Source organism: Pristiophorus japonicus, chromosome 4 (genome assembly GCF_044704955.1).
Source record: "Pristiophorus japonicus isolate sPriJap1 chromosome 4, sPriJap1.hap1, whole genome shotgun sequence".
Taxonomy (NCBI): domain Eukaryota; kingdom Metazoa; phylum Chordata; class Chondrichthyes; family Pristiophoridae; genus Pristiophorus; species Pristiophorus japonicus.
The window spans coordinates 87,195,788-87,211,536 of NC_091980.1; the positions used below are offsets into that span (position 1 = coordinate 87,195,788).

Here is a 15,749-nt window from a genome sequence, read left to right on the forward strand (position 1 = left end):
ATACAAACTGAAACAGCTTTTCATACAAGCCTAATGTGTTCTAATTTAAAAGGTCTATAATAGACATTTATTTTTACTAATAAACTGATCGTAACATTTTCAATACATATATCAGTCACTAATCCTTCAATAAGGATGCAGCCAATTGGCATGGCCCACTATAATACAAGTGCCAACATTAAAAGGAATAAAAAGCACCCAACTGCACAGAACATAGAATACAAAAAATATCTGGAAGTATATCAAGTTAGCTCAAGGGGCAGAGATTACCATAATCTGCAAGTCATGATCTATTATGTCATTTTAACTCAATGAAAACTACCTTGTAATCACTTCCTGTTGTCTTGTTTTCTACAAGACCTGGAAACACAAACATGGTTGCAATAATATCCCCATTTTTATTCCAGACACAGAATCTACTTTAGTGGCAACACTAATCAAGAGTGCTATTAATAAAACAAGTCAGGGGTACATGACCACCTTTCCAAGTATATTTCTGGTTAATTTTCATCTCAGTACTTAAATGTTAAAGCCTATCCAAATGCAAGCCATGTGTTAAAATTGTTCAGATATGGCATGAGGTTTAAGTTTCCTTTTGTCTGCCTCAACCAAATGGTCATAATGAGAACCATAGGCTCACTCTGAAGTCATTTTCACATTGCTTAACTGTAAGATCACAACAAATAAACTTTTAGATTACTGTATCTCCTTAATCAAACCAAACAGGTTTCTTTCTCAATGATAATTCATGCTAATGCTAAACATCCTACCGTTCCAAAACTAATCAATAAACACCTGATAGAGAAAAGGCAGTGCAGTGTATCCATAACCAACAAAAATTTATTAAATTGTTTGTACCCAGGATCAGATTTAAATTGACTTTTGATTTTAGTAAAGAACACAAGGCAAGAGATATTAAAGCAGAATACAGTGTTTTAACTAGATCTGCATATTCATTGGTACAAAAATAAGACCACAGAAAATAAACATTTGTTCGGCACATAATACATTATTTTCCATCAGTACTACATTCTGGTAATTTTTGTTAAATCTAATTTATAAAATCTAATTTATAAAAAATTTTCCAAAATTCTCTACTGCTAAAGAGTTTAAGGCATATTTAAGATTCTCACCACATTGCTGTTAAACATTCACACTTGTTAGTCTTATTATTTCAAATGCCAAGAATCATCTATTCCAATTCGCATATTATAAATCAGAATGTAGAATTCAAAATGATCCACTGCTGTTGAATGCTGTTTGGAAAAGTTCCCAATTTTAAAGAAAGCTACTCAGGTGCAGAAGAAATGATTCACTTGCAGTGAATTTAAAGATATCTTCTTTCTCTGTAAAAAGAAAAGCAGATAGTATAAAACGTAAACACCCACACGCAACACCTCCAAATATTTTCATAATTGAACTTTCAACTGTTGGGTAGTTAATTCCATCAACTTTTGTTTTTAAATGGCTTGACTGCCAAAATGATAATTCCATATCTAATAATTCCAGGGCAGAGCCAATGACTATAGGTTTCAAATGCCTGCTCCCCATTTGTCAACTAAAATTGGTAGTTTCTACTGGTGTTGAAAAATAAAAACCCAAAACAATAATTTCTACTTCAGAAATAACTCCAGAATGCAGAGCTACATAAAGGGCAGCAATGTTCCACAAGAGCATTCAATTCAGCACTTGGCCCTAATGTAATGGAATAAGCAATGGAGGACATTTGGCAATATTAAAACATATACCCCTGCTCCCACATAATAGCTTCAATACATAATTTATGTAAGCACAACTTAAAAATGTTTTCACTTCTATTATGACTAGCTGAAGTGCTCTTGCAGAGAGCCGGCACAGGCTCGATGGGCCTAATTGCCTCCTTCTGTGCTGTAACCATTTTATGATCCTACTGGGTTATTGAGTCATAATTCTGTGCAACTGCCCACCAGATATCCTACACAGTTATATGAAAAATTCCATATCTAATAATTTTATAACTTGAAGAAATATCTAGAAAAGGCTAGATAAGCAGCTCTGCCTCTGTCGAGAGCAGAAGTTTAGCTCATTCTCACCATTTTTCTTGGCATGAAATCTCAGAATTATAGAATTGTTGCAACTGCCCTCCTTGGCTTTAATGAAGTCTATGTTGAAAAATTAGTGCACTAAACACATTAATTTTGTGTTCGGTCAGCCGAAATCATGCCTTTTGTTAACATGTCTTGATCTTTTTTGGGAACAATTTGAACGCAAATGAAATGCAGTGGTCTGGAGCACTATTATATTTTACCCAGGTTATGTGGCACATAGGTCTGGTATTTACATTTACTCTGCCACACATCTCCAGCTCAAAAAAGTTAAATATCTAGGAGGCACAGAACACAAGGCAAGGAGGCAATTTTGAGTTTGTAAAGTCATAACTGGAGATTGTGTACAATTCTGGGCATCCCATTGTAGGAAGTATATAAAAAAGTGATAGAAAAAGACACAGCATAGATTCACTAGGATGCTACCAGGAATGAAGGACTTGAGAAGTCGAGGCTTTCCCTCGCACCGCGCCCACCCCACCCCACCCCCACAAGAATTAGATTGTTGCTTGAAAAATAAATTTTATTGGATATAGGGAAAAGAAGAGTGGGACTGGACTAGGTGACACATGGAGAGAAACACTAGCACAAACATGATGGTCTTAATGGCCTGCTTCTGTGCTAGGCGATTCTATGAAATCTGTTCTGGCAATTGCCCTGCCCCAACCACTCCTGTGAAATGAACATTCTCTTCCTACCCCACACCACCTGCTCTGCACATTGCATTTGCACAGTAATAAGTTTCCTCCCCCCATTCCACCCACTCACTTAATTGTGAATTATTTAAGGCAATGCCCAGCTGTAGTAAGGGAAAACATTATTACAGGAAGGCAAATGAAGTTGAAGCAGCTGCATCTATTTTTATTTTCCTACTCCTTATTGCCCAATTATACAACCCATAGCAAAAAAAGTTTCGCATCCCATCGGATCAGATATAGATTTAAATGCAAATCTACACCAATTCTAGGTGAGTGAAAACAAGGATCAGTAATAGTGTGAAACTTTACATTTTGGTCTTCAACTCGAGTTCAAATGTTTTCAATTGAAATACCTAAAAGCTTACACCAGTTTTAGCCAAATACAAAAACTGGGCACAATACCAGTCCTTAAAACAAATGCCAAGGTCATTACTCAGCTCAGAAATATTAGTACTGCCTACAGTGAATGAATTACATTTTCTAAAATCAGACAGCTCTGTTGGAATGAATTTATGTTCTCCTCAAAAAGCTCACCTGGATCTCCAAAGAAAAGTATTTGCTGGCGAATTCAGGGCCAGTGATGGTACAAGTACCAGATTGTTTCATTTTTTAATTGTGGACCAAAGAGGGGGTTTAACTGGGACAGGATTGCAATCAGCCAGCTGAAAATCAAAAGGAAAAAAAAAATTAATTTATCAGCCACATTTAGCTGAAATGGATCTTTTACAACCTATAACTATCAATAGACCACCTTTGATTGCAACAACTTACCGTGGAAATGTTCATAATTTGACTCTAGTATAGACTCGTTCAGAATGACACAGCAGTGACAACTTGGTGCGTATGAAACAGTTCAGCTTTTCAATCAGCTGGAAAACAGTATTGAGTAGTGGCACTTACCTTAGACTGCAACTATTCATGATCAACCAAACGCAATTCTGATATTGTAATTGAATCTCTTCCCCATTTTAAAGCTCTTTTAGCTTTAAAAATCAGTTCAACAATGCCAAATTACCACCGTGCACAACTAGCACATTTATACTTCTGCTATCAGTCTCCACATAACCTTATTGGAGGATAAATCAGACAGTATACATCTCTTTTGCTTAATGCCTTAATGGCATGAGATCAAAACAAAGGTTATGGCACATGCTACTGGTAACAAATTACGAATAACATAAAAGTTACAAGTGGTAACGGCTTTAAGTGTTCTGATGAAGAGTCACTCTCCACAGATGCTGCCTGACCTGCTGAGTATTTCTAGCATTGTCTGTTTTTATTTCAGATTTCCAGCATCCACAGTATTTTGCTTTTGTAATTAAGATGGAATGTAATGTTTAGAACCTCAAGACACTAAGTGAAAGTTGACATGAGAGTCAGCAATGTCCCAGTTTGAACTCCAGCGTGACAAGTTCATTACCCCTTTGTAAATAAACATGGAAAGGGACAATGTACCTGTGCCATGACACTATTTTGCATCAACATAAGCATAAGCACGGAACCAGCTCAGGGCATTAGGCAGGCCCACAAGGAGGCAGTTTGACTGATGGCCAAATACAATCTGTACTGCAGTCAGGGCTAGGGGTTTTGTGATTTTTACTTCTCAATATCTTATCAGAAATTTCTACATGCTTCAAAACTTCACTGTAATAGACAATGAACTGATATGCCAGATTACAATGCTTGAAACTGAAGAGACCATTCAGACAAGGTCATCAGAGAATGTGCGGCTGTCATGTAAAACGACAAATTTAAATTACAGTCTTGCAGTTTTACCTAATTTATTTTATAAAAACTACAGCAGCCATCAAAGCAGAGAAGAGGTATGCTAGGTCCCAATCCAAGGCTGGCCAGAAAAACAGGATGAATTAAGATATAACCCGTGAGCAACTAAGAGGTCGGATTCAGAGCCGGAAAGGGATTGGCACAAACAGGACTGCCTTTTTTGCTGTTCGCATGAACAAAGCACTCAAGGCATTACCAGTGAATTTTTTTTTAAATAAAAGGGCCATAAAATTTTATGTGGCGTTTTATTCAGCTTTAGGTCCCTCTGTTGTGTGGACGGTTCAGTTATCACTATTTATTTTACACTTGCAAGGCCACATTTATTGCCCATGAATGGGCATCCCTAACTACTATAGATTTTACAACTGGAGGGCACGTGTAGACTAGACAGAATAGAATGGCGTTCCTTTCCCTGCGGGGTATTAGTTGGGTTTTTGTTGGTTTTTAAACAATCCAACAGCTTTCACAATCTTTTTGCCTGGTGCAAGCCCATAAAATACCAGATTTGTTGAATTCAATTTTATAACCTGCCATGGTGGAATGAGCTCAACCTCTGCATTGCTAGTCTAGTAGCATAACCAAGACACGACCTTACATGCTTCAAGTTTAAAAGCCTTGCACTTTTCAGCACTTGTATTTATCGATCAGTAAAACATGGCGCACCATGGGATGGGATGGCAGTTTTGGAGTGGGGGGGGGGGGGGGGGGAAGGGGAGGAGAAGAAGAGAGAATTTTGATATTAAATAGAATTTAGGGGAGTTGACTAAAGAGATAGGTTTTCAGGATGCCTCGAAACGTGGTGGAAAAAGATAGAATCAAAGAAATTTCGGCACAGAATGAGCCCATGCGACCCATCAGGTCTGTGCCAGCTGAAAAAGACCTATCCAGCCTAATCACACTTTCCAGCTCTTGGTCAGTAGCCTTGTAAATTACAGCAGTTCAAGTGCATATCCAAGTACTTTTTAAATGTGATTAAGTGTTTCTGCCTCTACCACCCTTTCAGGCAGTGACATTCAGATCCCCACTACCCTCTGGGTGAAAAAAGTTCTCAACTCTGATCCAAACCATTCTGGTTATTGACCACTTCTAGTGGTCCCCCATATCCACTCTATCTAAGCCCCTCATCATATTATCGAAGTCCCCTTCTGCGCATGCACGCTGGCACCAAGGTCCGGCCGCGCATGCGCAGTACCCCATGGTTGCAGCTGCAGTGGGCCACATTTTCTTCAGCTCTGTGGAACGAGGCCCGTGAGACGTTCTGGTCGGGGGGGTGGGAGGAAGAGCGGGCAGGGGAAAAGGAAAGAAGGAAAGAAGGAAGGAAAGAAGGAAGGAAGGAAGGAAAGAAGGAAGGAAGGAAGGAAAGAAGGAAGGAAGGAAGGAAAGAAGGAAGGAAGGAAAGAAGGAAGGAAGGAAAGAAGGAAGGAAGGAAAGAAGGAAGGAAGGAAAGAAGGAAGGAAGGAAAGAAGGAAGGAAGGAAAGAAGGAAGGAAGGAAAGAAGGAAGGAAAGAAGGAGAGAGAGAGAGAGGAAGGAAGGAAGGAAGGAAGGAAGGAAGGAAGGAAGGAAGGAAGGAAGGAAGGAAGGAAGGAAGGAAGGAAGGAAGGGAGAGAGAGAGAGATCGAAGGGAGAGGTGGATTGGGGTCAGAGAGGAACATCGGGGAGAGAGAGACACGGAGAAAGGGGGTTCAGAGAGAGAGAGAGAGAGAGAGAGAGAGAGAGAGAGAGAGAGAGAGAGAGAGAGAGAGAGAGAGAGAGAGAGAGAGAGAGAGAGAGAGAGGAAATCGGAGTGAAACCAGAAGTGTGTGTGTGTGGGGAAAGAGAGAGAAAAGAGAGGTCAGGAACTCGGTGGGAGGGTGGCTTAAATAAGTACAGCGAGCACAGTGGGGATGGCGCAAAAACGTGATCCAGGTCTAAAAGGGGGGTTCAGACCGAGAACGTGATTGGGATGGCAGGACTGGACGAAATCCAGAAGTATCAATACTATACCCAATAAACCGGTTAACAATCCTTGACCCACACACAATGCCCCATCTATGGCTGGGGTGGGGGGAGAAAGAAAGAGAATGGTCAGACAACTGGGGAGGGGTTGGAAAGAGGGGATCAGGAACTTAAAATGGCAGGGGGGGGGGGGGGGGGGGGAGGGGGACACAGGAAGAAACCTGGGCTGGGTGGGGAGGTGGTCAGGAACTTGGACGATGGGGGCAGGAACTTCTTTGGGGTGGGATAAGATCTTTACGTGCGAGACAGCCCTGTCTGTTCCAAGTGCTGTTCTGTCTGGAGTCGGCAATCGGAATGGCTTGAATTACACTTTGCAAAGAGAAACTGCTGGGTGTATTCTAACCTCCAAGGGGACCAATTAGCAATCTGGACTCGTCATCAAAAAGGGTCAATCAGAGCTTTCGGTGTTGCAAATTAACCGTCCTAATTTTATACACCTCAATCAAGTCTCCCCTCAGCCTCCTCTGTTCTAAAGAAAATAATGCAAGCATATCCAATCTTTCCTCATAGCTAAATTTCTCCAGTCCTGGCAACACTGCACCCTCTCTAGTGCAATCACATCTTTCCTGTAATATGGTGACCAGAACTGTATGCAATACTCTAGCTGTGGCCTAACCATTTTTTTTTTTTTTTTTAAATACAGTTCAAGCATAACCTCCCTGCTCTTGTATTCTATGCTTCAGCTAATAAAGGAAAGTATCCCGTATGTCTTCTTAACCACCTTATCTACCTGTCCTGCTACCTTCAGGGATCTGTGGACATGCACTCCAACTTCACCTGTTCCTCTACACTTCAGTGTCCTACCATTTATTGTTTATTCTCTTGCTTTGTTGGTCCTCCCCAAATACATTAGCTCACACTTCTCCAGATTGAATCCCATTTGCCATGTTTCTGCCTACTTGACCAGTCCATTGATATCTTCCTACAGTCTGCAGCTTTCTTCCTTACCAACAACCACATGGCCAATTTTTGTATCATCTGCAAACTTCTTAATCATGCCCCCTACATTGAAGTCTAAATCATCGATATATACCACAAACAGCAAGGGACCTAGTACTGAGCCCTGCGGAACCCAACTGGATCAGCTTTCTAGTCACAAAAACACATGTCGACTATTACCTTTTGCTTCCTGCTACTGAGCCAATTTTTGGATCCAACTTTCCCATGGATCCCATTAGCTTTACTTTTCTGACCAGTCTGCCACGTGGGACCTTGCCAAAGGCCTTGCTAAAATCCATGTAGAGTACATCAAATACATTACCCTCCTTGTTACGGTTGTGTATCTGTAAAGCATGCACTCCCATGTTCCACCACCAGGGAGTGCATTCCCTGAAGTCCCAAGGGATGCTGGGATCCCTTGGGAGCACTGTATACAAGCCAGCCCCCTAGGCCTGTTCCTCACTCTGGAGTGTCTTAATAAAGACTGAGGTCACTGTTACTTAAACCTCCCTGTGTGCAGTCTCATCTGTGTTAGGAACACAACAACTGGCGACGAGTACACGAATCCAACACAAAGAGGCAGCAAACTGTGGGCATCCTGGAGAAGTCTTGGACGGTGAGGACTGGGAAGCCTATATCAAACGGTTAGACCAGTACTTTGTAGCCAATGAGCTGGACGGAGAAGGAAGCGCCGCAAAAAGGAGAGCGGTCCTCCTCACGGTCTGTGGGGCACCAACCTACAGCCTCATGAAGAATCTTCTGGCTCCGGTGAAACCCACAGATAAGTCATATGAGGAGCTATGTACAGTGGTTCGGAAACATCTTAACCCGAGGGAGAGCGTGCTGATGGCGAGGTATCAGTTCTATACGTACCAGCGGTGTGAAGGTCAGGAAGTGGCGAGCTACGTCGCCAAGCTAAGGCGACTTGCAGAACAATGTGAGTTTGATGGCTACCTGGAGCAAATGCTCAGACTTTTTTGTACTGGGCATTGGCCACGAGACCATCCTACGAAAACTTTTGACTTGAGACACCAACCCTCAATAAGGTCATTGCGATAGCACAGGCGTTTATGTCCACCAGTGATAACACCTAACAAATCTCTCAGCACACAAGTGCTAGCAATGTTCATAAATTAACTGGAACTGTGTTTGCGTGCAGAAATGTACAGGGTAGAAACCACGAGTCTGCAATTGCCAGCAGGCCTCAGGTGACCCAGATGACAGAGTCCGCAACAAAGGATGAATGCAAGGCAATTCACACCTTGTTGGCGTTGTGGAGGCTTCCATTAAGCCTATTCATGCCACTTCAAAGGGTATGTTTGCAAGAGCTGTGGAACAATGGGGCACCTCCAATGAGCTTGCACAAAACCTGCTAGAGGAAGATCGGTCCATGGTGGATCAAAGCAATTTCGAGCCTCAGAGGAGGCAGATGCTGAAGTAACATGGGGTGCACACATTTGAGACGAAATGTCCACCTATAATGCTAAACGTAAAACTGAATGGCTTACCCGTAGCCATGGAACTGGACACTGGCACTAGCCAATCAATCATGAGTAAAAAGATGTTTGAGAGACTGTGGTGCAACAAGGCACGCAGACCAGCCTTGAGCCCCATCCACACGAAACGGAGAACGTACACCAAAGAGCTCATCACTGTCCTGGGCAGCGCCATGGTCAAGGTCACCTACGAGGGCACGGTGCACCAACGGCCACTGGATTGTCCCAGGCGATGGCCCCACACTCAAAATCCGCTGGAACTGGGATGTCATCCCAGTTCCAATCACATGTCGATGAGGCCTCATGTACCCAGGTTCTTAAAAAATTTCCTTCCCTTTTTGAGCCAGGCATTGGAAACTTTTCCGGGACGAAGGTGCAGATCCACTTGGTTCCAGAGGCACGACCCATTCACCACAAGGCGCGAGCGGTACCTCACATGATGAGGGAGAGAGTGGAAATCAAGCTGGACAGGCTGCAATGCGAGGGGATCATCTTCCCACTGGAATTCAGCGAGTGGGTCAGCCAGATTGTTCCAGTACTCAAAAGTGATGGTACGGTCAGGATTTGCGGCGATTATAAAGTAACTATTAATCGTTTTTCGCTACAGGACCAATACCCGCTACCTAAGGCAGACGACCTATTTGCGACGCTGGCAGGAGGCAAGACGTTCACCAAGCTCGACCTAACTTCGGCCTACATGACGCAGGAGCTGGAGGAGTCTTCGGAGGGATTCATCTGCATCAACACGCACAAGGGACTGTTCATCTACAACAGATGCCCGTTTGGAATTTGGTCGGCTGCAGCGATCTTCTAGCGAAACATGGAGAGCCTACTCAAGTCGGTACCATGCACGGTGGTTTTTCAGGACGACATATTGGTCACGGGTCGGGAGACCGTCGAGCACCTACAAAACCTGGAGGAGGTCCTCCAGCGACTAGGTCGTGTCGGGCTGCGGCTGAAGAGGTCGAAATGCGTCTTCATGGCAACAGAGGTGGAGTTTTTGGGGAGAAAGATCGCGGTGGACGGCATTCAGCCCACAGACGCCAAGACAATCAGTAACGCGCCCAGGCCACAGAATGTCACGGAGTGCGGTTGTTCCTGGGACTAAACTATTGGTAACTTCCTACCAGGGTTAAGCATCCTCTCAGAGCCCATACATGTGTTATTGCGTTATGGTGAGAACTGGGTATGGGAAAAAAAAAGTAATTGCTTTTGAGAAAGCCAGAAACATTTTATGCTCTAACAAGCTGCTTGTATTGTATAACCCGTGTAAAAGACTTGTGCTAGCATGTGATGCGTCGTCGTATGGAGTCGGGTGTGTATTACAATAAGCTAACGTTGCGGGGAAGTTGCAACCTGTTGCCTATGCTTCCAGGAGCTTGTCAAAGGCTGAGGGGGCCGACAGCACGATTGAGAAAGAGGCATTAGCGTGTGTGTTCAGGGTAAAGAAAATGCATCAGTACCTGTTTGGCCTCAAATTTGAGCTAGAAACCGATCACAAGCCCCTCATATCCCTGTTCGCTGAAAACAAGGGGATAAATACTAATGCCTCAGCCCGCATACAAAAGGTGGGCACTCGCGCTATCAGCATATAACTATACCATCCACCACAGGCCAGGCACAGAGAACTGCGCGGATGCTCTGTCGGCTACCATTGCCCACCACGGGGGTGGCGCAGCCCACAGACTTGATGTTCATGGAAGCATTTGAAAATGATAAATCACCTGTCATGGCCCGCCAGATTAGGACTTGGACCAGCCAAGATCCTCTGCTGTCCCTAGTAAAAAACTGTGTACTGCATGAGAGCTGGGCCAGCATCCCCGTTGAAATGCAAGAGCTAATCAAGCCGTTCCAGCGGCGAAAGGACGAGCTGTCCATTCAGACAGACTGCTTGTTGTGGGGTAACCGTGTAGTGCTACCCAAAAAGGGCAGCGAGACGTCCATCTCAGATCTCCACAGCATACACCCAGGTACAGTAATGATGAAAGCGATAGCCAGATCCCACGTGTGGTGGCCCGGTATCGACTCGGACGGAGAGTACTGTGTATGGCAATGCAGCGTATGTGCTCAATTGAGCAACGCTCCCAGAGAGGCACCACTAAAGTTTGTGGTCCTGGCCCTCCACACCATGGTCGAGGATCCATGTCGACTATGCGGGCCCGTTTCTCGGTAAAATGTTCCTGGTGGTGGTGGATGCTTTTTCAACATGGATTGAATGTGAAATAATGTCGGGAAGCACCGCCACCATTGAAAGTCTGAGGGCCATGTTTGCCATTCACGGCCTGCCTGACATACTGGTCAGTGACAACGGGCCATGTTTCACCAGTGCCGAATTTAGAGAATTCATGACCTGCAATGGGATCAAATGGGTCATCTCGGCCCCGTTTAAACCAGCCTCCAATGGGCAGGCAGAGCGGGCAGTACAAACAATCAAACAGAGCCTCAAACGAGTCACAGAAGGCTCACTCCAAACCCGCCTGTTCTGAGTACTGCTCAGCTACTGCACGAGACTCCACTCGCTCACAGGGTGCCCCCGGCTGAACTACTCATGAAAAGGACACTTAAAACCAGACTCTCGCTGGTTTACCCCAACCTGCATGATCAGGTAGAGAGCAGGCGGCAGCAACAAAATGTAAACGATGGTCGCGCCACTGTGTCACGGGAAATTGATCTGAATGACCCTGTGTGTGTGCTAAACTATGGACATGATCCCAAGTGGATCGTGGGCACGGTGATAGCTAAAGAAGAGAGTAGGGTGTTTGTAGTCAAAAAATGGACAAATTTGCAGAAAGCACCTGGACCAAACGAAGCTGCGGTTCACAGACTGCCCTGAACAACCCACAGCAGACACCACCTTTTGAGCCCACAACACACATCCAAAGGATCAACGACACCACGCCGGACCAGGAAATCGAACCCATCACGCCCAACAGCCCAGCAAGGCCAGGCTCCCCCAACACAGAACAGATTATTTGTACCGAGGCGGTCCACCAGGAAAAGAAAGGCTCCCGACCGCCTCACCTTGTAAATAGTTTTCACTTTGACTTTTGCCAGGGGGGGCTGGGGGGGGGGGGAAGAGAAAGTGATGGCGTATCTAAAGCATGCAGTCCCATGTTCCGCCACCAGGGAGCACATCCCCTGAAGTCCCAAGGGATCCCAGCATCCCCTGGGAGTACTGTATATAAGCCTGCTCCTCACACTGGAGTGTCTTAATAAAGACTGAGGTCACTGTTACTTTAACCTCTCTGTGTGCAGTCTCATCTGTGTTAGGAACACAACAGTTACCGCCTCAAAAAATTCAATTAAGTTCGTCAGACACGACCTTCCCTTAATAAATCCATGCTGACTGTCCTTGATTAATCCCTGCCTTTCTAAATAATGATGAATACAGTTCCTCAAAATTGTTTACAACAATTTGCCCACCACTGAGGTTAGGCTAACTGATCAGTCAATCCCTTTCTCCTTTTATAAACAACGGTACAACATCAGCAGTTCTCCAGTGCTACACCTGTAGCCAGAGGATTGAACAATGATCGTCAGAGCCCAAGCTATTTTCTCCCATTGCCTCTCAACAGTCTGGAATACATTTCATCTAGGTCTGGCAATTTATCTACTTTCAAAAGATGCTAAACCCCTTAATATTTTAATATTTCCTCTCCCTCTATGTTCATCTCATCTAATATTTCATACTCAAGAACAATGTCTACATCGTCCCTCTCAAGATGAAGCAGGGTAGAGGAGATTTGGCAGATAATTCCAGAGTTCACAGCATGATGGCTGAAGCTGGGTTGGGGGAGGAGGGGGGGGGGGGGGGGGGGGGGGGGGGGGGGGGAAAGTGAGTGAAGATGGAGGATGGGAAACACAATAGCCACACAATTCCATGTAGGTTCCAGTTCAATCGGTTTGCATTGGGTTAGCTGTGATAGGCATGGCTGAAGTTGCAGATTAGAATGGAATCAGGTTTAGCTGTTATGCCTTCCCAGAATCAAATAGTTTGCTGGCTCTAAAGAATCCAAGTTCACTCACTTGGGCCAAATATCAGAGGAAGGTTGGCATATACAGGGATAGATTCCAGCATAAGTCAACACGTTCAGGAGGGGAAGGGGAGTGGAAGATAGAAAGATAGAAAGAACTTGCATTTATACAGCACCTTTCATGACCTCAGGACATCCCAAAGTGTAGTCAATTTGGAAATGGAGGGAAAAACAGCAGCTAATTTGCACATAACAAGGTCCCACAAACAGCAATGAGGCAAGGACCAGGCAAACTCCCCGAACTTCGAATAATGCCATAGGAATTTTTTTACTTCTATCTAGAGCGGGATGTTTAATATCTCATTAAAAAGAAGACAGTGCAGCAGCCCCAAAGTTAATTAATTTTTTTCTTCAATTTTTAAAAATTTGTTCATGGGATGTGGGGGTCGCTGGCAAGGACGTAAATTATTATACTTAATTGCCCTGGAAAAGGTGGTGGTGAGCTGCCTTCTTGAACTGTAGAGGGCAGTTAAGAGTCAACCACAGGTAAGGACCGCCTAAAGGACATTCGTGAACCAATGAGTTTTTACGACAATCCGGTAGTTTTATGTATTATCAGCTTTTTATTTCAGATTTATTTAATTACCAAAATTTAAAATCCCCAGCTGCCGTGGTGGGATTTGAACTCGCGTCTCTGCATCATTAGTCCAGGCCTCTGGATTACTAGTCCAGTAACATTATGCTACTGTACCCAGTAATTAATTGTTATATAAAAGTAGTTAATTCACTTCAAGATTAACAATGAGAAAACGGATACACAGACAATGACGTACAGAGCCCTCATCTCCAATCATCGTACACTACAGCTTGGTCCAAGTTGCCCATCAACTGTCCAGTCTAACTGAGCACAGAACTAAGTTGGGTTTTTTTTTGGTTGTATACGTCGCACTATAACTATATTTGCCGGGACCCAACAGCGAAAAATGCAGATAGCTAAAGACAGGTAGTATTAAGAACACACAGTATCAGTGATGAAAAACGAAGTAATGAAATTTGTTTTGCACTTGCGGAAATCACTAGAGACACAATGACTACTGACTCCACATGCGAATCTCAGCCTGTGAAGCGAAATGTTGACACTAGACAGAAAACAGGATCTATCTCAAGAGACGTAAATAAAGACGAAAAGTACATCAAAATGGGATTTTCTTGGACTGGAGCTGGTGAATAACTTCAGCCACAACTTGTGTTATGTGGTGAAGTCCTGTTGAATAACAGCCTATCATCTCTTCTACTCAGATACTTGGAAACAAAACATGAACACAAGGACAAATCACCTAAAGTTTCAAGTGTACATGGCCTCATACTTAGTGAGTTAGAGAGCTGCGAAGTTAGGAAAACCTCTCACCATAGCAGAGGAACTAATACTACCTGCGGCTGCAGACATGGTAAGCACTATGCTTGGCGAGAAGGCCCCAAAACTAATTCAGTTAGCGCCATTATCGAACAACATGGTGTCAAGTCGAATAATGACATGGCCAATGATGTCCTAACTCAATTAGTGAACCATGTAATTAGCAGCAGTACTTTGCTCTGCAGCAGGATGAATCCACAAACGTGGCAGACTTAGTTCAACCTTCTGGTGTACGTGCTGTACATTTACAAAGGTGCAATACAGGAAGATATTTTGTTTTGCCAGTCACTGCCTACCAGAACAGCTGAGGAAATTTTCCGGTTGCTGATAATTCATAAATTAACATGATAGCGCCTGGTCACAATGTATTGGCATCTGCACTGATGGAACAAAGTCGATGATTGATAGGCATGGTGGAGTAGGGAAGCATCAGATCAGTCACTCCCACTGCAATGTGGGTGCATTGCAATATACATAGGGAAGCATTTGCTGTGAAAAGCATGCCGACCAACTTGAACAATGTTGTGCAGAAGGTAAACTTTTTAAAAGCTCGATACTTGAATTCCAGAATATTTTCTGTTCTATGTAATGGGATGGGAAGCTGTTACGTGGCAAGGTCTTGGCACGTTTCTTTGAAGTTATTCTTTACAGACCACCTATTTCCACTCTCTCATTGTCTGCATGAAACGTCCTGGTTTTCACGGCTGGGCTACTTGTCAATTATAGTCTCTCATCTGAATGAGTTAAATATAGGACTTCGAGGACTGAGTGCAGCCACCTTCAATGTCCAGGACAAAATTGAGTCAATGATTAAAAAAGCTGGAATTCTGGGCTTGCGTTGAGGAGGAAAACAACATTCTAATTTTCCCAACCATGCATGAATTCCTGACAACGAATGAATTACAGTTGCAGGACAGTGTTAAAGGTGGCATCAAGCAACATCTCACTGAACTGGCGAGGCAATTACATACTTTCCCTCAATGGGAAACACAAACAGCTGGGTCTGCTACCCTTTCACAAATTTTTTTTGCAATACCCAGGCTGCAAGACCTGTCAATAAAACAAGAGAATCTACTGGACATCTCAATTGAGTTCCAACAAAAGCAGTTGGCTGAGCTTTGCATCCAAATGTGAGCAAAGTTGCCCAAATTGCCAAACAGGGCTGCCAAGGTCTTGGTACCATTAGCTGTAACATATCTGTGTAAAAGTGGATTTTCACTCACTGGAACAAAATCAAAAGATTGCCAGCACCTTTGTGTAGAAATAAACTTACGACTCAAATCATCACTCCAATCATTCTGTGCTATGCTTGAGGTGATCTTATCGAAACACAAGATAATGAAGGGGCTCGACAAGGTGGATG

At 43.8% G+C, this 15,749-nt stretch overlaps 1 protein-coding gene across 1 annotated transcript in view; it reads right to left on the minus strand.

Annotated features, from left to right (window-relative positions):
* Window positions 1-822: 822 nt before the first annotated feature.
* The window catches only part of atp6v0e1 (ATPase H+ transporting V0 subunit e1), a 47,555-nt gene continuing 32,628 nt past the window's right edge, over window positions 823-15,749 (minus strand). Inside the window, exons 3-4 of the mRNA XM_070878413.1 lie at window positions 3,317-3,444; window positions 823-1,346 (exon numbers count right to left, since the gene is read on the minus strand). Coding sequence (XP_070734514.1) covers window positions 3,351-3,444 — 94 coding nt within the window. The 3' untranslated portion in view covers window positions 823-1,346; window positions 3,317-3,350. The remainder of the gene's footprint in view (window positions 1,347-3,316; window positions 3,445-15,749) is intronic.